The sequence below is a fragment of the Solenopsis invicta genome, chromosome 6 (assembly GCF_016802725.1).
Source record: "Solenopsis invicta isolate M01_SB chromosome 6, UNIL_Sinv_3.0, whole genome shotgun sequence".
In the NCBI taxonomy this organism is placed as follows: domain Eukaryota; kingdom Metazoa; phylum Arthropoda; class Insecta; order Hymenoptera; family Formicidae; genus Solenopsis; species Solenopsis invicta.
Genome location: NC_052669.1, coordinates 17657323 through 17678344, shown reverse-complemented (window position 1 = coordinate 17678344; position 21022 = coordinate 17657323). Strand labels below are relative to the sequence as shown.

At 31.2% G+C, this 21022-nt stretch overlaps 3 protein-coding genes and 1 long non-coding RNA gene across 11 annotated transcripts; 1 reads left to right on the top strand and 3 right to left on the bottom strand.

The window, feature by feature from the left end:
• Nucleotides 1-247: 247 nt before the first annotated feature.
• LOC105199181 (rho GTPase-activating protein conundrum) lies at nucleotides 248-9976 on the bottom strand. Of its 7 annotated transcripts, none has more exons than XM_011166155.3 (10): nucleotides 9958-9976; nucleotides 6895-7169; nucleotides 6047-6288; nucleotides 5281-5411; nucleotides 5021-5214; nucleotides 4759-4906; nucleotides 4334-4677; nucleotides 4100-4266; nucleotides 3848-4025; nucleotides 248-3616 (listed from the first exon to the last, which is right to left on the bottom strand). In XM_011166155.3, exons 2-10 carry the CDS (start codon nucleotides 7100-7102, stop codon nucleotides 3240-3242), a joined length of 1989 nt encoding a protein of 662 aa, XP_011164457.1. In that variant the 5' UTR covers nucleotides 7103-7169; nucleotides 9958-9976; the 3' UTR covers nucleotides 248-3239. The 7 variants fall into 7 exon arrangements, with proteins under 7 accessions (XP_011164457.1, XP_011164458.1, XP_025996460.1 ...); XM_011166156.3 differs by lacking the exon at nucleotides 9958-9976 and adding an exon at nucleotides 9757-9872; XM_026140675.2 differs by lacking the exon at nucleotides 9958-9976 and adding an exon at nucleotides 9457-9605.
• On the top strand, nucleotides 9865-18028 carry LOC105199183. Its single transcript, XR_850917.3, has 3 exons — nucleotides 9865-10051; nucleotides 17431-17513; nucleotides 17843-18028. It is a non-coding gene; the product is annotated as an uncharacterized LOC105199183 (long non-coding RNA).
• On the bottom strand, nucleotides 11955-14755 carry LOC105199182 (immunoglobulin-binding protein 1b). 2 transcript variants are annotated; one of them, XM_011166159.3, is made up of 4 exons: nucleotides 14522-14755; nucleotides 13920-14264; nucleotides 13440-13843; nucleotides 11955-12769 (listed from the first exon to the last, which is right to left on the bottom strand). In XM_011166159.3, exons 1-4 carry the CDS (start codon nucleotides 14669-14671, stop codon nucleotides 12553-12555), a joined length of 1116 nt encoding a protein of 371 aa, XP_011164461.1. In that variant the 5' UTR covers nucleotides 14672-14755; the 3' UTR covers nucleotides 11955-12552. The 2 variants fall into 2 exon arrangements, with proteins under 2 accessions (XP_011164461.1, XP_025996462.1); XM_026140677.2 differs by having other exon boundaries at nucleotides 13920-14260; nucleotides 14522-14659.
• On the bottom strand, nucleotides 16105-19186 carry LOC105199185 (zinc finger CCCH-type with G patch domain-containing protein). Its single transcript, XM_026140676.2, has 9 exons — nucleotides 18964-19186; nucleotides 18653-18853; nucleotides 18281-18358; nucleotides 18073-18213; nucleotides 17829-17971; nucleotides 17206-17384; nucleotides 16808-17125; nucleotides 16566-16745; nucleotides 16105-16485 (listed from the first exon to the last, which is right to left on the bottom strand). The coding sequence occupies exons 1-9, from the start codon at nucleotides 19012-19014 to the stop codon at nucleotides 16190-16192; spliced, it is 1587 nt and encodes a 528-aa protein (XP_025996461.2). The 5' UTR covers nucleotides 19015-19186; the 3' UTR covers nucleotides 16105-16189.
• Between the last annotated feature and the right edge of the window lie 1836 nt (nucleotides 19187-21022).

Here is a 21022-nt window from a genome sequence, read left to right as displayed (position 1 = left end):
ATATTCTCATCGTCAATTCTTCAGAAAATATTTTGATCTTTCGCATAGAAAGAACGTCAATTATATACTGTAAACATAACGAATTAGATCCAACGTTTCTCTTGGCTTAGCGAATGATTAAGTAGTAGTTTTAAATTAAGCTGACGTAGTCTCTTATATTCGAGACACTCTAATCTGCGGATTGTACAATATATAATATAATGCACGAGGAATCCCAAAGAGGTTGTATGTAGGAATACACGCAGTGTTTTGTTTTCTTTGGCACTTTATTAACGCGAATATAACAATTTATGAAATATGTACAAAATCTTACAATAATATGGCATATCAAATGGTAAAGATAATACACTCTTTGTGAAAACACGTCACAATGACACAAACATTAGAAATCTTATTTCTTCCTCTTCATAACGTTATCCTATATATAATGGATTTTCGTAGTTTCCAATCCTATGAGATTTATAGACACATTACTGATATCATTGAATAAATATAAAATAACTATGTGATCACCTAATAAATGATAAAGAGACGCGGTCCGTCTCGCTGCGCGTTCACTTGGCGCGAGACACTACCGCGTATCTCTTGATACTAAATATATCATCTTGGATTTTTTAAAAATATATTAACAAAACTTAATAGTAATCTCTCTTTTAATTAGTCTGATATGCATTTTTATACAAGCCAAAATACCATGTTACCAGTTGATTAAAGGGTCACACTCATTGTCAGTCAGAAAATTCAAAAAAAAATTTATTTTTGCATTTTGACATTTCCTGTAAGTACACATTTGGAGAATATTCCCTGAAAATTTCAAGTTAATCCAATTAAAATTGATGAAGTTAGAAACGTTCGAAATACACTTTATTCGATAGAATTAAGCAGTTATATTGCGCCTAAAACGAAAAAGTGCTTAATCGGCAGCATCAAAAATAGATGTTTTGGATTACCTCTTTATAAAATTTATTTACTACATAGGAATGGATAATTATGTGTAAAAAAATAAATATTTTATTTAAGTATACCAGTCTTGAAGTTTTAAACAAGCTTATCTCGAAATCGCATTTTCAAAATTGGTGATCAAGATATCTTGAAAACTACTGTGTCAATTTATTTCAAATTTTATAGATAGACATATAAAACTAGTTCTTGAACGAAGGATTTTTTCTTTGATGCAATTTTTTTTAACTGAAGAACAAACGATTCATTAAAATCAAAATTTTATAAACTTTTAACATTTTGTCCCAAATCAATATTTCGTATTATCCGCGCAACAGTGATAACCGCAAAACAACTATTTTAAAAGGATCTTCGGGAGAATTGCTATTCTTCTTTATTAATATTTTTTATTAACAAAAATTATGTTCAATATACTTTTTCACATATACGAACACATTTTTAAAAATCTTATAGTTTTTGCAAAAAATTCTCAAAAATTACATATTTTTTGGCTTTCTGACTGATCATGACTTCTTAATTTATGCGACCAAACTGTCGCATAAATTAATTGAAAACAGATACATATTTTGAATAAAGAATTAAAATTCTAATAATCCTAATGAGGATCCACACAGACTGTAATTAACAATAATAAATTATGAAACTTAATGCTATAATAACATCTGAAATGTCACTTCTTGTATTACAATATACAAAATTATGTAATACATGGATATATTGTCATATATTTTATCTTGCTGTATACTGCTGGTTATCAATCATAAATAAATATAATAATAGAGTTAAGAAGAAGAGATTTATAGATACAACGCAAGAATACATTCTTCTGTGTATGAACTGATACTTTATGCAATCATAATATACAAACTGATATTTGTTGCGACATAAGATCTCGATTAAAATAAAATTTCTCAACTTGCATGTATTAAAAAAAATTGTATAAAAAAATTTGTTCTTATAAAAATTGTACTTAATTTTGAATACACCAAAAGAAAAAACTCTATCTCTATGTTAAATTATTGCATCTTTAGACGAATCATTACATATGCAAACTGATAAACAATATAGTATAATAATATAGTATAGTACTACAGTTAATTATAATTATGAAAGATGAGGTGAAATGTAATGTATCATAATTAACTAATGAGAATTAAAAAATGCTTTAGTAACATTAATTAATTACACATCTTATAATTTATTATATAAAAGAAAACTGCAGATCTCATGATACATAGATAGGCACTATCATTATTCAGAATATTATGGATGCAACATATTTTTAGAATTACCTAAGATTATTCTTATAAAATTCGATCTGTCGATATATTGCACAACCTATCTATTAACCCTCCGAGATCCAATTGGGACTTTGAAGGCACAGGCGAATTTTAAATTTTAAATTATTCGTTTGATGGTAAACGGAAAGGATCGGCTCCTCCTCTTCCCCCCCCCAAAGTTGATAGTGAGAACTTATCAGCCAAATGACGCCGTATTCTGTCGGTTATTTTGTATAGCAGCAAGTCGAGCGCGTGCTACCAGCACCAATGACTCGATTGTATCAGCGAAGTTGTATTCGTCACGTTTTTTAACTACTTTTAATCCTAATTTTGATACGAAATATAAGTAAAAAATTATTTTTATTGTAATACAGAGATTCAGAACAAATCTATATTGAGATGATAGAATGCTCTGCAGATGAAATTCCATCTTCTTAAAAAAAATAAGAAAATGTGACAAAAACCTTTTAAGTGACCAATTTTATAATAAAATACTGATTTTCTTTGTAAAAAATATTTTTTTTTTATTTTATATTATCTTTGTTTCCTATTTTCTATAAACCAAAATTAATGTCATTAAATAATTATATTTTTTTGAAGCAGGCACCATAGTACTATTTTTTTCGTAAGTAATTAACCGTTGACTATTTGGAAGCTAAAAAAGTTTTTTATGCAAGCAAAAAAAGTTGTGCATTTTTTAATGCAACAACAAATTATGCCGATTCTGCCTCAAATTTGAACATGTACAAAAAAAAATGCAAAAACCACTTTGGGTCAAACAATTGTGAAATTGTATTCTGGAATGTTGAAAGAGTGTATCAGAATAGTTTGAAATTTTTTTCAGAGCCCAAAAATACTTTAAAAAACGTTATCAGGCACCAGAGTGATCCGGTTGGACTAGGAAAACAGAAAAAATATTAGATCACGGAGGGTTAATATAAAAGTAATAGTTTGAAATATTATGCATATATAATAATAATCTAAGTTATCTAATTATAATCAGGAATATTTTTTCTTATATTTGCGATATCTGTCCACTTCAGATTGTCTCCGTAATTGATTGATGAGCTCCATCGGAACGTACCATAATTTATCGACGTTGCTAAGCAAAGCCTCCGTTACTTGACAACATATAGCGGCCATGTTAACCTGGGCGGTCAGGTCGGTATGATCTCGAGGATGAACATATCGAGGTGGGAAGAGCGATGGTGCCACTATCATTGCTACATTGTGTATCGACATTTTGTTTGACGCCTGATTTTCGATGACCAGCTTCAGGAAGTTCAGTAATGCCTCTAAAGTACACCGATGCTCGACAGGCAGTAATAGCACCAACAAATTGAGAGAATACACCAAGTCATTGGGATTCTTAACACCTATGTGATATGAAATTATTTCTTTACACCTTCATACTATACACATAAAATATCATGTCTTGTGTATATAATGTAGTCGTTTTGGAACCAAACGTTAAACTGTAGGTATATTTGAGAAAGCTAAAAGTCCAATTTGAGTTGCTCCTCTTCTTTTGAGAGGTTCTACGCTCCATTTGAAAGTCAAAGGAAAATTAATAATAAATAATAATAACGTATAATTCATCTACTAACCATGACTTTGATAGAAAGCATCAATCAGTTCAACAGTAAGAAGAGGCTGCGGCAAATCACGTAATAATTTTTTCAAAACAGCCGACAAATCGTGACATGGAGTACGTTTAAACAGTTTATCCATCTCCTTTGGTTTACAATAAAAATCTGTTTCTAACTCGGTACAAATTATTTCCACCTAAATAATTGTCATTTTAGTCAAATAATATTTAGTCAAATAATATTTTTACTAATGACTGTATGTATACTTACCTTCTGCTTATGGCCCCCAACACGAAGAATACCTTCCTCTCTTATTCCACGTTTTGCTAATTCATTAAGGATCTTTTGAAACACCAATGGTATGTTGTTTTCTTCGCTTGTCAGTTGACTGTCCCTGAGTAGTAGCGTTGACAAAGAAACGCCAAACAAGTTTCCAGCTACAAATATATAAACGCACATTACAAAAGGTTCATGGCACAAGACAAGTATAATCATACTACGTACTTTTCCTCCGTCGCTTATTGGGTTTTCGTCTTGTAAGCGGTATATTATATTTATCAAAAATCGCCGTTAGCTCGAGCCATAAAAGGGGCTGTAATCTCATAAAATCTCGTTGTGACAACAATTCTACATCTTGTCGAGCATAATCATCATCGGTCATAAGACTGTCGGAAGGCCACACTTGAGATTTGGCCTCGTTGGTTTTACACATTTCTTCGAAACTAAGATGACCATGCGACGATGTACGACTTAATGGACGAGCTATTAAGTTTTCATCTGCTGGTCTGGTTAAGCCGTATAAACTGCTGTGACTTCGCGTTACTGCCGCGTGATTTCCTGAACTCCGTCTGAAATAAAAAAATGACAGATTTAAAAAAGAAACATTTCGCGAAAAATTAAAAGCACTTATTTAGTTATTTTAAAAATACCGAAGAGTCGATTCCTTTGATACGGTCAATTTTCTAACTGACTCGTCATCTAAACTTGCCACATCATTATTATCGTTATCATGCCTCTGAATTGGCCTGGCGATATGTATTGTCCCCAATCTATGATAACCGGTCAACTGAATTCCTTCTGTAACAATATATAACATTTTAAGTTTCTTTCAAATTATAATTGATATATATATATATATTAAATACATATTGAATGTTCAAAAATGATTAAATACACATGAAAAAATAATACCAGAATCATTTGCAACATTTCCTCTCGACCAATTGCCAGTTCTCCTAAAAATTTCTTGCACAGGTACAGAAGTTGGAGCAGACACTGACATAGAATTGAGAACTGTTTGAGGAGCACTTGGTGTCCTACGAACCGTTGTTTTTCCTTCATTCGACGTACGGTGAAATATAGAAACAAAACTTGGAACACTAGTGCTTTAAACAATTAAAAATAAATTATATTATAAAAAAATATTGTATGTTAATCATAATATAACTTACTTTTGATGGGTATCCTCAATCACAGTGACTGTTGGAGGTGAAGGAGGTGATGTGTTTTCTGGTGTAGGACCTCGAATTGAATCTAAAGAATCAGGAGTGGCACTACGTGATCGCGTACCCGTACTGGAGACCTATGAATAAATGTTTATATAATTATATATATATACGATGCGTGTATGTGTGTATAAGACATTTAAATATTTATATATACACACAATTTATTTATATATTTTCTCATTAAAAATACATTTTATTTAATATATAAAATAAATATAAATGATATATTAGTTAATAATTTTGAGAATTTATAAAAATAATAATAAATTTATTAAATTTTCTTCAAATTAATCTCTCTATTGCAGTTATTTCATTATCTATTATACATTTTTGGGTCTTTCGACTCAAGGTCATATAAAGATTGCATTATTATGCAGTCTTAATTTTAGTCATTATGATGCAATAATAAAAATACATGTACTTTCATTTTTTTTAATTACAGGTTTTTAAATTTTCAAAAAAATATACTTTATATAGTATATAACTTATATTGTTTTAAGCAAAATGTGTGTTCTAGCATAATATTTATTACTTTGAAACACAAATAACATTTTGATATTTTTCCATATTATTAAAAACAACATATAAAATGGGATTTTATAATGCTCAACTTAAATGAAATACTTTATTTACACATAATCAAAAATGTCTATAATATAAAAAAAATTTTTATTTTAATATTTTCATTAATTAGACTTAAATAATATACCTCTACATCTTTAAAGACATCTCTAATATCTGGTTTGCGAACACGTTGGCGCTGATTAAAACGTTGCTTGACTGTATGATTGAGCGATCTCACGCGACGTTTCACAACTTCTGCTTGGACCCGTGACAAAGGACGTAAAGCCACTCCTAATTCTTCAGGTTGCACTTCCCTGCCTGCTTTCCATGCCTCTGTTAATTGCCCTAAGCCTGCTGCACGTAACCATTCAGCTTCTTCTTCTCCTTCTGTAAAAAAATTTAAAGTATACTCATTCTATACATATATTTCAAATATATAATACTATGTTGCAGCACAATAATGACGTTTTTGATTTTTTAAATTTTTTTACATCTTTCGAAATTCTCAAAAATATATTGTTCAATTACACATACACATACACACAAATATAAGTATAACTTTTATATTATATTGTAAGCAAACGAAAAAAATACAAGACTTGATTTTGTTTCAACATGACTGTTGTTCATATTGTTCAATAGTAACATTATATGCGTTTTTATAGTACATTAGAAATATTTAAAAATAATTTTTATGATATATAAAATTGCAGGTACATACTGGTATCTATAATGAGAAAAGTGATATTTTTTAAAGTTAATAATTGTTTTGTTTATGATAAACAAATTGATTAAATATACTGCGCACATGTAACATTGTAATCAAAGCTTTCGATGGACCGACTAATAAGTAATAATAATGCATTTTATATCATAATTTCTTTTTTATTACTTCACATTTACATAAACATAAAAAAAACATAGTAAAACATAATAAAATCATTTTTAGCTTGCTATTTATAGTATATAGTTTAAGTTATAGTAAATACATACCATCATAACTTCGGGGGCTGCACTCTTCTTCTAAATAATCATCCAACATTTTTGTCTCCTCTATCATTTTCTGATATTCCTCCCAGTATTCGAGTAGGTGGCTATCACCTCCCGCGTAGGTTGCACCACGTTCTCTGTCCATGTTCCTGTTTCTCTTATATCTTTTGGATATGTGTGTGTGTGTGTATGTTGTGTGTTTTCTGTTCATCAATTAAAGAGTCTTTGGAAACATTGAAACACTCTCACTCCAAAACATGCACGTATTCTTCTGATATCTAAAAAAAGATGGTATTAATCATGTCACAAAATTTCACTTATATCTCACTAATGTCTTTCATAGTCTAATCTCAAATGATTCAGAGAGATAACATCAACGTATCAATGTCGATCAACATGAGTAAATGTATGAAATTATCTCTATTGTGAGTAATACCAGAGGCAGCATGAAAAAAATTGTATGATTATTAATTCCTAGTAATTTTTTCATAACATTGTGTGTGAATGATATAAAATAATCATTTTTATATCAGTCTTTAATGATACTTTACAGATAAAAAGACAACTCGAGATAAATTTCTTCAATTCATGCACTGTGTTTGTTCGTCTTATATTAACTAGATGACAAAAATATTATACTCTGTATAGACTAAGCACCAAAAGTTTGTTCATTTACCATCAAAATTAAAAAGAAAATACATGCAGCAAATTAACATCAATGCATTTATGTGCAAAATATAATAATCTATGTATATATAATGTAAGTTACATTTAACATGTCATCTATATAAACAATGATTAATTTATCATCAAGGATTCATATTTTGTTGAACAAAAATGTTGAAAATTTATATTTTGTTTGTAATTTTATTTTCCATTTGCTATTATTTAGTTTGGCAATTATTTTTAAGATTGGTCATAAAAAGTTTTAAAAATCTTGATTTTATATCTGTAAAAATAAATAAATATGCATATTTATATATACCGTATATCAATCTAACAAAACTGTGTTTTATATCTTAAAAGCTCACAGGTAGTGATATTATTCTGAAAATGATATTTTCAGAATAATATCACATATCTTTTATCTATTATATATATCTTTGTATTTTGCTATTGACAATCCTAAAACATTTTTGTTTGTATTATGTTATACAATTTATAAAAAGTTTACATTGCTCATTGTCTACATGAAAAGGATTCATGTAAACATAACGTAAATGATCAAACAGGATTGTGCTGCAAATTTTAACATGATCTATTTACACATTGTTTAGTTTTAAGATTGATAATACATCTTAATAGTGATAAAGACCTTAATATTTGGATAAAATAATGAAATATATACTTTAAATATTAAAAAGGAAAATATAATTTCTACTGTTTCTAATGAAATCCGAATGTTTGATAATTCATAGATTATTGTTTACATATTGTTACAGGTGACATGTTAAACATAGTATACATTGTACATACATGTAAAGTAAACAATTTATATTTTACTTGTAAATGCTCAATGCTGGATAGTAGCTGTGTTACCTAATTTATAATAAATTTTCTGGTATATTATCTACCTGAAGAAGTTTCATGTAAACGTAAAGTATGTAAATGTAAAGAACATATAAACAACGTACAGATGCAATTTTGTGAAATTTATGGCGCAACTCTCTGGTTTACTCCAAAGACTCCAAAAAGACTTTTAACGGAGCGCTTGATCGACACAATTGAGGAGCACAAACAATTATTCACAATAAAATATATATCTTTTAGTAAAATGTCGCAAGTGATACGTGTATCGAGCAAACTTGAGTGTTTCATCACACGTTCCACGAGCAAACTTAGATGATATATAACAGTCACGATCGTTTATTTGGTACACGCATTTAACGCGAGCGCGACTTCCAACATGCTCGTAAACAGCAGAGATGTAGTCGAACAGACGTAAAGAATGCGTGAGGCGCGAAGTCGGGTGATTAATTTGCGACGTACACCGTCCCCCCCTCGAATAATAGACGGCATCGCAGGCGCGTTTGTGTAAACACGCAGCTTCCACAAATCTCGCGTTCGTGCGCTCTGGTGCGCTCGTTCACGCTCGTCATGCACATGCATCGAAATACATTTTACATTTTACGTGGCGCGCTCGCACGCACCACGCACGCACGCACGCACGCACGCACGCACACGCACACACACACACGTGCGCAATTAGTGTTTACGAGCACGTATGAGCGCGTACATCGCGACACGCAACGTAATTCGTCACCTGCGACTTGCACTAATTCTGCAGTTGCAACTCCGCGACGCCTTTTTCATGAATGGAGTACGCGCTGGTATGCGCGTCGCAACGAGCGAGAGCGTCCTTTGCGGGGGAACTCAATGACGTGTGCAGGCTCATCGTGTGCCTTCGAAAGCAATAAGTTTCAAGATACTGGAGAATTTGAACAGAGAGAAAAAGAGCGAGAGAGAAAGAGAGAGAGAGATGAACATTCTTCTGTGAGCTACGAGCTCATACACAGCACCATGTAGCACACAGATCTCCAAGGAACGTCCTAAAGACGTACGTACAGGTACGGAGGACATTTTAAGGACATTCTTAGGCAAAGTGTGCTGAGGGGAGTGATACACTTTTTATCGCACGAGAAACGAATACTGAGCGCGATTTTTCGAGGTTAATCACTTCCGAGAATGTCTAATGAGAATTGGAGATTGAAATGCTCGGTAGCGCGGGCGAAAACGAAATGCTATGTATGTACATACGTTACGTACGTACGTACGTACGTACATACATACGTGCGTGCGTGCGTGCGTGCGTGCGTGCATACGTACATACGTACATACGTACATACGTATGTACATACTACATACGTGCATGCATACAATACGTATATCAACGTATATGCGGCGCGCGCGCGGTATTAATCGCTGCGACTGCGTACATGCGTGTTTCCAAGCACGCAACACGTTACGGAAAAAAATATTCAAACACTGTCGGACAACCTGTTGCGCGCCAACACTAACACACATGCATGTATATATATACGTGTGCGCGCGCGCGTGTATATGCACCGTTGAGTCGCGGCTCGCAGCATTTTTGTCGTTCCTGAATGACACCTGCGCGTTATGGCGCGATTTCAGGGTTAGACGCCATCTTCATTGAGCGGTGAGCAAGAAAGTGACTGTATTTTTTGGTGCCACCGTCAAAATCAGTTGTCTGTTTGTCAAATAAATATTAAACTCCCCTAGTAGCAATTTGTTGTAATAAGACTGTTGTAAATCTTGCAGCACATCTTGTCAAATTCTGAAAGCTATGATCTGCTTCCTCATTCTGCTCAAGTCCTCCAAAAGATTTTGTAAGGCAGAGTCTCGTAAGAAACTTGGACGTATCTGCTACAAGAATTACAGCATTCTGTTTACAGACTGCAATTAGGGAAAGAATTTACTTCAATTAAGTTCGATTTCTGCAGCAAATATCTGCCAACAGTTCATTTGCATGTACATACATTGCACGAATCTTGCTGACAGACTGTCAACAGAACCATATTGTGAATAATCTTTTGCACATCTAACTCAATTTTGCTGCATTTAACTACACATTCTGCTTTGCAGAAAATGCTACTAGAGGCATTTATTTTTTCCACTTTAATTAATGTAATCAAACGTTCCACTTAAATCTCGATGTGATTGACTCACAAGTTTTGTTATGCCTTATAATGTCAACAAAAAGTAATAAAAGGTGTTCAGAACGTCTACCACCATAGTTTATATCGTAATTATGTTCAAGCTGGATGGAGTAGCTAAATATGCTCACTGAGCGAGCAATCTAACTACAGAGATTTCAGAAAGAAGCCTGAGGAGATTGTATATGTATATGTATGTATGTGTGTGTGTGTGTGTATATGTATGTATATGTATATATATATGTATATATATATATATAGAGAGAGAGAGAGAGAGAGAGAGAAAGAGAGCGAGAGCACCCCAATGTCCATATGGATATTAAACTTACAATTAGCCAATATCTATTAAATCTGGAGATGATGTCTGCAATTTTGTGGTTTTTTTTGTGTTATGACTAAGAGTAAAGTTGTGCTGTAAATTTCAAGATTATAGAGAGACACTCTAAAATACAGTTACAGCTAACTAAATCATAATTGTATCCATTCTCTCACAGTCTTCTCCCTAATGACTCTTCAACGTGGCCCATATCAGAATAGAAATAGATAGCAAATTTTAGAATTTTCCATTTTTCTTTTGACTTCTTTACATTGAGAAATACACTGATGAAGAATATAATTTTTTGTTAACAACATGAAATATTGAAAAAACTTTTTATTTAAAGATATTTCTTTTGAATAGATCGATTCAATAAATCTTATTAATTTATAATTCAATATAAAATTTAAACGTTAAGATATCTTGCTTTTCTGAATAATTTCTCTTTTTAATAAGCTTCCATATACTTCGGAGAACAAACAATAATGCAGTGATTGCAGCAAAACACATACTCATTCTTTCTCTCTCTGAAAAAAATATGAAGGATAATCAATCTATATACAGATACATATACGGATAGAAAAATTACGCGCGGAATGCGAATCCATAGGTTTCTCATATCTGTAATGAGAGCAATCAATAGAAAATATAAAAATTTGATCGATGTTAATGATGTAAATTACATTCGCATTTATCGACTTGATAAATTGCCGCGTTCCGGATCGAGTACCATTATCGTTGATGATATTAACTTTATGGTACTGTTGATTACATGCACTGACACGCGTATGTTGGGATATAACAGATTTCTATGTATTTATGTATACTATAGCATACGCATATGTAATGGCCTTCTAGTAAGTGCACTACGTCGCGAGACAACCATTTACAGATATTCAACTATAGGTGATAGGTGCACCATGTATATTACAGGATTGTGAGTCATTACTAACATCAAGATTAACATTCAAGCACGAATCCTCGAGGCGAGCGAGCTGTCGCAGCGCAATTTTCTGAAGGATCTAGAATATAGCTAAGCGATAAATTTCCACAGATAAATATATTACAGATTCGTATTAAATAATTCATGATTTTATTTCTTGCAATGATAACAATAGCGCGCTTAATGTTAAGTAGGAAGAACCCCACTGGTTTCTCCATTGCGTATTCGATGGAATCTTGTTATACACACACAATGCGGAAACATAAAATATAACTTTGCAAACATTTTCGACATCAACGAAAATTATTTCAGTCAACGATTTCAAGGAGATACTAAATTATTATTCATTTCATTACAAAAATGTATGTTTGTAAGTTTACCGAGGCGGGCACCCTGCTAGACGCTTAATATTATTGCGCATTAATTATCTCGAGGAATACTGTACAATTACTAATCATAAAGAGGTTGTTTAATTAGAGGAATGAGACACACGTACATATATACATTAATAATTTGTTTTAAAGATTTGTCTTAAATATCTTCCACGCTTGCAGGACTCATTTTGCTGGTTTATTTTACTGTCTCAAGATAAACTCGTAATTGTTCGCAAATTTGATAAAATGTGACTCGTGAGTCACAGTTTCAAAAATCAAATGAAAACATAAAAAAAACGCATACTGGGGTATAAAATAACATTTATTAAGCTTGTATATTTTCTCGTACGTCTAACTTCTATTAGCACGATTACCCCATCCGCGACGATGCGTGTCTTTATATTCATCCATTGCACGCGTTCGTTCGAGATATTCAGAATCATCATTTTCTTCCATCTCCTCCTTCAAAACGGCTTCGCTGTCCTCATTGTTCGCGCTCGTATCTTTGTTCGCCATATCTTGAAGACACTGAGAATTTGTTGCATTATGCTGCGATGGATCAGGCCAACTAAAACAATACCAATTTTCATCAATAAAAAAATGCTTTGTCAAGGGAATATTCTCGCTTTTTAGAGTTTCAACAAATCGAATTTTTTAAAACATTTTTTGATAGTTTGAACCGAGAGAGAGAGAGAAAGAGAGAGAGAAAGAGAGAGAGAGAGAGAGAGAGAGATTAAAGATAAAAAATTTTCAAGTTTTTATAAATGTATAAACTGGTGCAAAATTTGTAACGTATTTTTTCGGAAAAAACATTTTTCGAATATATTGCTACGGTAACTCGTTCAGTTTTAATTGACTCAAAATTTTGAGAATTTGTATTAAAATTTTTTTCTCATAGAATTTGATAAAAAAATTTAAACTCCGATTTTTTTAAATACGAAAACATCTCGAAAAAAGAATGAAATAAAAATATGAAAATTTTTTCAACTGCTATTTATACACAATTATTTTTTTTTAACTTGATTGTAGATTGGATAAGAATTACATTAAGAATTTTTTTGAATATTTTGTTTCGGATAATTTCTGCAATTTAAATCATGGCAAAAATAAGCTGGTATTTTTTTTAATATGCCCATATAGATGTGTAAATAATTGCAAAAAAATCTTTTCCAATATTTGAAAAAATTTTAAAAAATATTCAAATATCAAAGAATATATAATAAATAATATCTACTTACTCTCCATCTTTGACTCTTTGTTCATAGAACTCCTGTACCGTTAAGACTGGTAAACTTGGATAACCCGCTCCATAAACTTTCTTTTGCATCTCGTTACGCGTAATGATAATGGGTTGCAGTTTTGGAGCCGACGATCTTTGCTTCTGAGTCCTTTGTGATTCAGAAGGTAAAGTGTGCATCGGTTCCATTTTCTTCATGTTCTCTAATATTTCTTTCTCTGTCTTTAATAAATTTAATTCCTCAACAATTCGAACCACGTATAATTTTAAAAGAGTAACAAAATATTCCCTTTTGATTTCGTCGTCAATATTTGGATTGTCCAAATTTTTCTTCAAAGTATCCAAACGAGATTCCAAATCTTTTTCCTGCTGATATCTTTGTATCTTTGTATTTCTACGAATCACCTATAACAGACAGGATCAAAATAATTATGCTGTACAACAGTTTATAATATGACAGTGTAATAAAAAAGAAACCAACCATATTCTCTAACATTTTTGATGAAGATTCCGGTGTATTATGATCTGCTACTTTATTCTTTTCGTCGGTTGAACTGATTTCTGGTATTTTAATGTCTGTCAAACCATATGCTTTCAGTCTCTTTAAAAAGTCTACAAAATAGACTTCTGCTACTTTAACAAGATGCATTCTGTCATCAGTGATGCATATCTGATTGGTGAGCTTGCCTAACAAAGCTGGTAATAAAAAGTATTTGATATTCTCTGTAGCCACTTCCTCGAAAGTTTCATTGTCGCTAAACATATCCACCATAGATACCAGTTTTGTTGCATCCTCAAACATACGCATTGCTCGTTTTATGTCTAACTGTAACGAGTAACACAAAAAGACAAAAAAGGTATTCAATCTTTGTTGCAATAAGAGACGAGTATTATTTTATGTAAAAATCAATTATATACCATAAAATAGTATACAATAATAAATATTGTACTATATTCTTTTCAACAATTCAAAATAAACTCAATGTAGCCTCCAGATGATCCAGTAATATTGTACAATATTTAAATATTGTATAATAATCGAGGATTTATGAATTATTTTGTCAAAAAAGTTTTAAATTTTACCTGTACTTTTGAACTGTTTGTTGGTTCTGCAGTAGCATTGATACTATTGTACAGCTCAAAAGCGTTGTCAAATAATTCCGACAACGTCGTGGAATCATTCTTATCTTTCTCATAATTCGAGCCTTTTGACAAAATTTCTTCCGACATCATTAATACTTATGCGTCACTAACTCACAATTGAAAATACAATAATAAATAATATCACACAACATGCAGAAAGAAATCTAAACACCAAGTATATCCTCTGCACTCTAATGCCAGCTGGCAAAGTGTACATGAATTACGTAGTCACTTCTATTTTTTGCACTGTCGGTATATAATTTGTGGTTCGTATCCGTGCTATAATAACAGTACTATGATACTATTGTTTCAAAAACGCATATTTTGAATCATGAACGTATTCGGAAAGAAAGAGGAAGGTTTAAATTTCGAAAAATTGTAAAAATTTGTGCAACACAATGACTGATCATTTGCATAGCGTGACCGTCGATCCTGTCGACTCATAGAGACATTACTGTGAATTCTGAAGATATGTTAAATCTCGCGCAAGAAAAAGAAATCGTCGCATAATTCAATTTTGTAAATTTTATTGAATAATCTTTCTTGCTTCATTCCTGTTTTATTTTTTGTTTGTTCCGTTTAATATCACACTTTTAATAATATACTTGGCAATGTTCTCATGCAGCAGATCTATATTCTCTTTTGAATTTTTTAAATTTCTTTTCGTAGGAAATTGATCATGTTATATAATATTTAATAATATTACATATAAAATATAATACAATAGCAATATTAATTATATATGTAGTATATATACACATCTTTTATCTTTAATAACTTTTGTTTACATTTCCTACAGAAAAAGTTACAATTTACAAAACCTAATAAATTTTTTCTACTCAAAATTGAGAAAATTTAATAGAATTTCTATAAATTCGATATTTTATTAAATTTTGTGAAATTTCAATATGCGCAATAAAATTGTAATTATCGCTAAATATCGCTGAAAAGATTTTCTGCGTTTAATAAAAAACATTTTAATGAGAATTTGATGAAATTTCAACAAAAAATTATTAATAAAACAGGACTAATTAATACAAAAGAAAATTTTATTGAAAGTGTAATAAATTTGTGATGAAATTATAATGAAAAATTGCAGACATTGTAGTGACGAATTAATAAAATTTTATTAAAATTAATAAATTTTTGATAAAATTATTAATAAAAATGTTCCAAGATGAACATAAAAGTCAACAAAATAATCATAAACAATCATCAAAATTTTATTAAAATTTTTTCCCACTAGGGTCAATATATATGATAAAATTATTAATATGTTTATTATTATAGGCTGTGTATGCATATACTTGTTTAAAAAACCGTGATACCAGTTTTCGATATTAGATATTTGACTGCACTGTTTAAAGTGGAACATGTACATTTTCATAACTTTGCATTTAATAAAAAAAGTTTTGTTAATTTGCCATTTCCTTGCTTTTTGTTCTTCACAAATATCTTCATAATTACAAATATATTACTGATTTTTCAGTCAGGAACATTTAGCTTGTAAAAAGGAAATCCACTTATGTGAGAAGTATTACTACAATATATTTAGCTTTATATACAAGCAGACTTAACATATTTTTCTCTCATGTTCTCATGTAGATATCAAAACACAGAGAATTTAGCTTTAGTCTTCCTTTGATTCTGTTCGGCGACAATATTTTTTTCGGAAGCTCTCAAGTTAGTGAGTTCCTTTTGTTTCTCGTTATATCTTATCGCAATACTATTATAAAGTACGCTACCCTTGGCATGCTTCATTAATGATTCTTTGAGCTTTGACGATTCCCGTTCTAAACGATTTATGTTTTCTCCAATTTGAAAACTTGCTACATTTAGGTTCCTAGTGGATTCTGTCCTAAGTTTATCTTTACTTTGCGAACTACTAGCTGAACTTTCTTTAGCTGCACAAAAATGTATAAATAATACTTAACTGTAATTTTCACGTTATTTATAGTCAATAAATGTTTTTTTTTCAACTTACGCTTATCACCTAACGCTTTATTTATAAAATTAAATACATTGTTATCCACTTTTTGTTTTTCTCTTTGATACTGTCTTTCTTTTTGCTGCTCCAATTTTTTTTGTTGTTTACGCATTTTACGTTCGGCGGAAAACAAATCTTTATCATTGCCAGCAAATTCACGTAATTCCATGCAGTGATCTAAAAAGTAAAATAAACATTTAACATCGTTTTATATAATTGAAGAAACTTGAACAACTAACCTAATGATTTTCCTGCTGGTAAAACCTGAGCTTCAACAGGTTCTATTCTACCATCACTTTGTTTTCCAAGACCAGTGCCAATTACGTAACCCATTTGCATCATTAATTTGCTGCCAATACCACGTGTGTGTCTCTCCCAATTTCCTAAAGGCTCGTTAGATTGTAATGTCAAAAGAGATTTGTGAACCAATTGATCATTTATATAGGAATGTGGTTCGGAATCGTTATCAATATTATCAACATTACTAACATTATCATCGTCATCATCATTATCATCGCTATCATCAGATGTATCTGATATTTCTAAGTTTGTGTCATCTGCGAATACAATCCACATTTTTCTCAAATGAGTTTGTTTCTCAAAAAATGGACATAATTAATTTATAATATATTTTTACCAAGAGGCAAGAGATCTTGTAAAGCGGCTTCTATAATTTTACCACTTGACTCAAATTTTACTCTATATTCATCTTCATCATTTTCAGGCAATTTTAAAACAATGGATCTATGCCACATATTATTTTTTTGTTTAGTTAATACTTTGCTTCCTACTTTGATACTATGAAAATCAGGCTCCCTGTAAATCGCAAGTTATTCTATCAAACAAGTTCATTTTTTTATAGATCTGGATCATGACGTCGAATCTTTCATTATCAATAATATTGTGAACAATTTTATTCCAGCAAGCAAACAAAAAACCAGACATGTAAATACAAGTTGGTAATAACTATAAAATTTTCATAAGAACTAAATAAGTCCAGAGGTTTTATTTATTTTCTGTTTTTTAAATAGGATTTTAAAATGTAAATCAATAAATAAATAAACTTAAAATTCTTTATTTCTCGTTTTCTCTTCTTATTACATGTCTGAAAAATTATTATTTTATTATTTTATTTATTTATATAATAAACAATTTTTAAAGATGAGAAGTTTCATTTCCTTCAAATTTAACTTTTTGGACTTGTTTGATTCTTATAGAAAACAAATCTTGAAATCTTTTTAATTGAATAAGAAAAAATACTTGTATTCTTGTAGGCTTGAAAATGGCACAATTTCACCATGACAATAATGGCAATTTTCATCAGAAAACTTGCAATTACCATCGAGAAAATATGGACATGGAATCATCTCTTTGTGCGTTGGATTGAGAAAGAGCACTCGAACCTAGAATTGATAATCAAATGGATAATCAAAGCCAAAGATGAAATAAAAAAAAAAATATATATATATATAACAATTTTACAATTAGTATACTGTTAACTTGCCTTAATATCGTGAATATTTTTAATCGGTTCATCACTGTCTCTATAAACAGAACATACCATAGCATTGTGATAACCGATACCGCCCCAAGTACTGCCATGAGGAGCTTTACATTTCATACCCTGCAGCTCCTTTAATTCGTCCTAAAAGATCAACTTGCACCGTATAATTGTGTCACTGCTACAACACAGAGAATAGTTGTATACTGACTTCAATGCTACCAGAAGCTGCAGCAGTTGGATCATCCTGTTTATTTTCACTGTCATCTGAAGATTTTTCCAACTCTGCCTGATGGATTTAAGCAAATATTTAATAACGCATTGAAACTGCCTTTGAATTATAATTTTACATACCAAATGTACACAATATTCACAAAATGATTGAAAATTACAAAAATATGCTGTAACAAAAGCTGTATATCATAAGATGTCCTTTATCATATTAATTCTACTTTAGTTAGAAGAAATAAAGTAGTTTATTTCTTCTCGATATCAATTTACTTTGATTAATTAAAAAAGAATGAAAGCAACAAAATAAATTATAATGCTCTGACAACAAATGGTAATCATTTCTAAGACAAACCTTAAACAGTGCATATTCTCTGTCCAATAGATCCTCTGTCTTGTCATCGTGATTCTTCTCGTTGTCTACATTTCCTTCTAAACTTTGCAAACTTTCTTTCGTCAAGGAAATGAGTTCTTCGATATTAGACTTGAGGCTGAGCAAGTTGTCTCTGTCGGGACCTTTCGGTGTTGTAGACAATGTGGTGTCCACTTGCGATAGCTACAAAAATAAATAACAAGCGTAAAAAAAGAATTACGATGAATTTAATTCATATAAAAATTGTTTCTACATATTGATTGTTGATAAATTAATTTCTAACATCAATATACCTGGATTTCATACTGCTCGATAGCTTCCTTTAAACTTTTCGCGTCTGTCATGTTGGAAACTATGGCTATGATTTGCTATGGACAGCAATGGACAATTACCAATAATCACCAACAGTCACTGACAAATGTACATAAATGTACATACTACGAAGAAAACTAAAGAAAACGACTGTTCTAACCTTCGTCAAAAGCATCGAACGGCATCGAGAGATTCGAGAGTCGAGAGTCGAGAGTCGAGACGGTCGAAACTGGTCGAAGGGTTGAGCTTTAACCGTTGAACTCGTTGAAGTCGAAAACAGTGTATGTAAATGGTCGCAATCCGATTTGCGCCAGAGAGAAACCTGGCAGCGCGTAAGTAATAATCTTAATTAAGGTCGTGAGTTCGATCCTTACCCGGATCAATCTTTTACGTGATTATTTATTATTTTATATTAAATAAAGGAAAAGGTTGCCAAAACTGGCTGGCATATCACTTTGTCTTTGAATATTTCTTACATAAAATAAGCTAAAAATAAAACTTTAAAAACATGAATACAAACTATAAGAAGCGCAGGTATTTTATGCAATCAGATATAATACATCAGTTTTTATAATACTGTTTTGTATTTTGTAATAATTAATGTTTTCGCAATAAAAAAATCATCCAAGGTTTCTTAGAAATTGAATCATAGAAATTGGACCTTTGGAAAACTGTAGCACTCTAGGCAGTAATAGCAAAATTCAAACATGACCACCCCATAGAAAAGGAGTTAACTATAACATAAATTGATAAACTAAGTAATAAAATATATTTTGATGTATTAAACAGTAAAGCTATGTCATTAAAAGGATAATAGAATTGAACCTTCCCACTTTATACATTTTTTGACATGTATGTATATGTACCTTATATCAGTACCCAGCAAACACAGTTGCATAACAGCAATGTTAATAGAATGAAATCGGAAGTAACACGCAATATAACATGCGCGTTACAGGTAATGTCCATGTTAGTTGTAATTTCCCACTCATAAGAAAAATAACAGTTACATAACAGTTGTATCATATTTGTTATGCAGGAATCATATTAATAATTCAGTTTTATAACAATTATATTATTATAATAAAATGTTTGTTATATAAACCTAATAAATGGCAGTTATATGACTGTTATAAGTTATGATGTTGTAATATCAAGAATTCAATTTTACATAACTATAATATTGCTAGAATGTAAAAATTCGTGTATTCGTATATTATATAACGTGACACACACACAAATTATATAATTATTATTTTCTGTGTTTGCTGGGTATACATGTATATGTATGTATACGTGCATATGCTGGATCTGCGCCGCACTCGACGCTACTTGTCCCCCTATCTTAAGGACATCTGTCAACATTGTATTACATGCAATTAAAGATTTCGTAAACACTTGGTTTACTAAAATTGAGGAAAATTTCTTGTATTTTTTTTATCACGCCCAATGTAGAGATATATAATAAAGATTTTACAGTTACGGGATAATTTTTAATTATTTAATTATCACAAGCGACAAAAGTCGATGCTATTGTTTCTTGTAGCTTTAAAATTTACAGAAGCTGAACAGTAAGGGGAAAGGGAGGGAGAACGATTCGCTTGGAAAAGAAACGGAACATAAGAGACAATTATGTAAATGCGACGCCTGCAAGAAGGGTCCGTTGCCGTCGGCTCGCGGGATTGAAATATACAAGTTAAAATGAGTCGTGAATTGTTTGCTGCCCTTTAGCGGTAGCACAATTTGCAAGCAAACAGCCCATTAAGCTCGATTCGCCGTGGGCCGTAGCATTGCCTTCTTCCTAGCTATGCAGTGTGTGTGTGCGTGTGCGTGCGTGTGTGTGAAGGGAGATAGTCATTGTTCGCATTTTCTTACAATAGTAATCCCGACATTTCAACTTTTTTTGAAAAAGGCATTTTGTGCAAATCTAAATGAAAAAAATAATTAACAAAAAGATTTATTTCATTAATTAATTACATTTTTTTCTAACTATATTTTTTCATATCTAGAGTTGAGTAGTAACACGTCGAAAGTTAAATA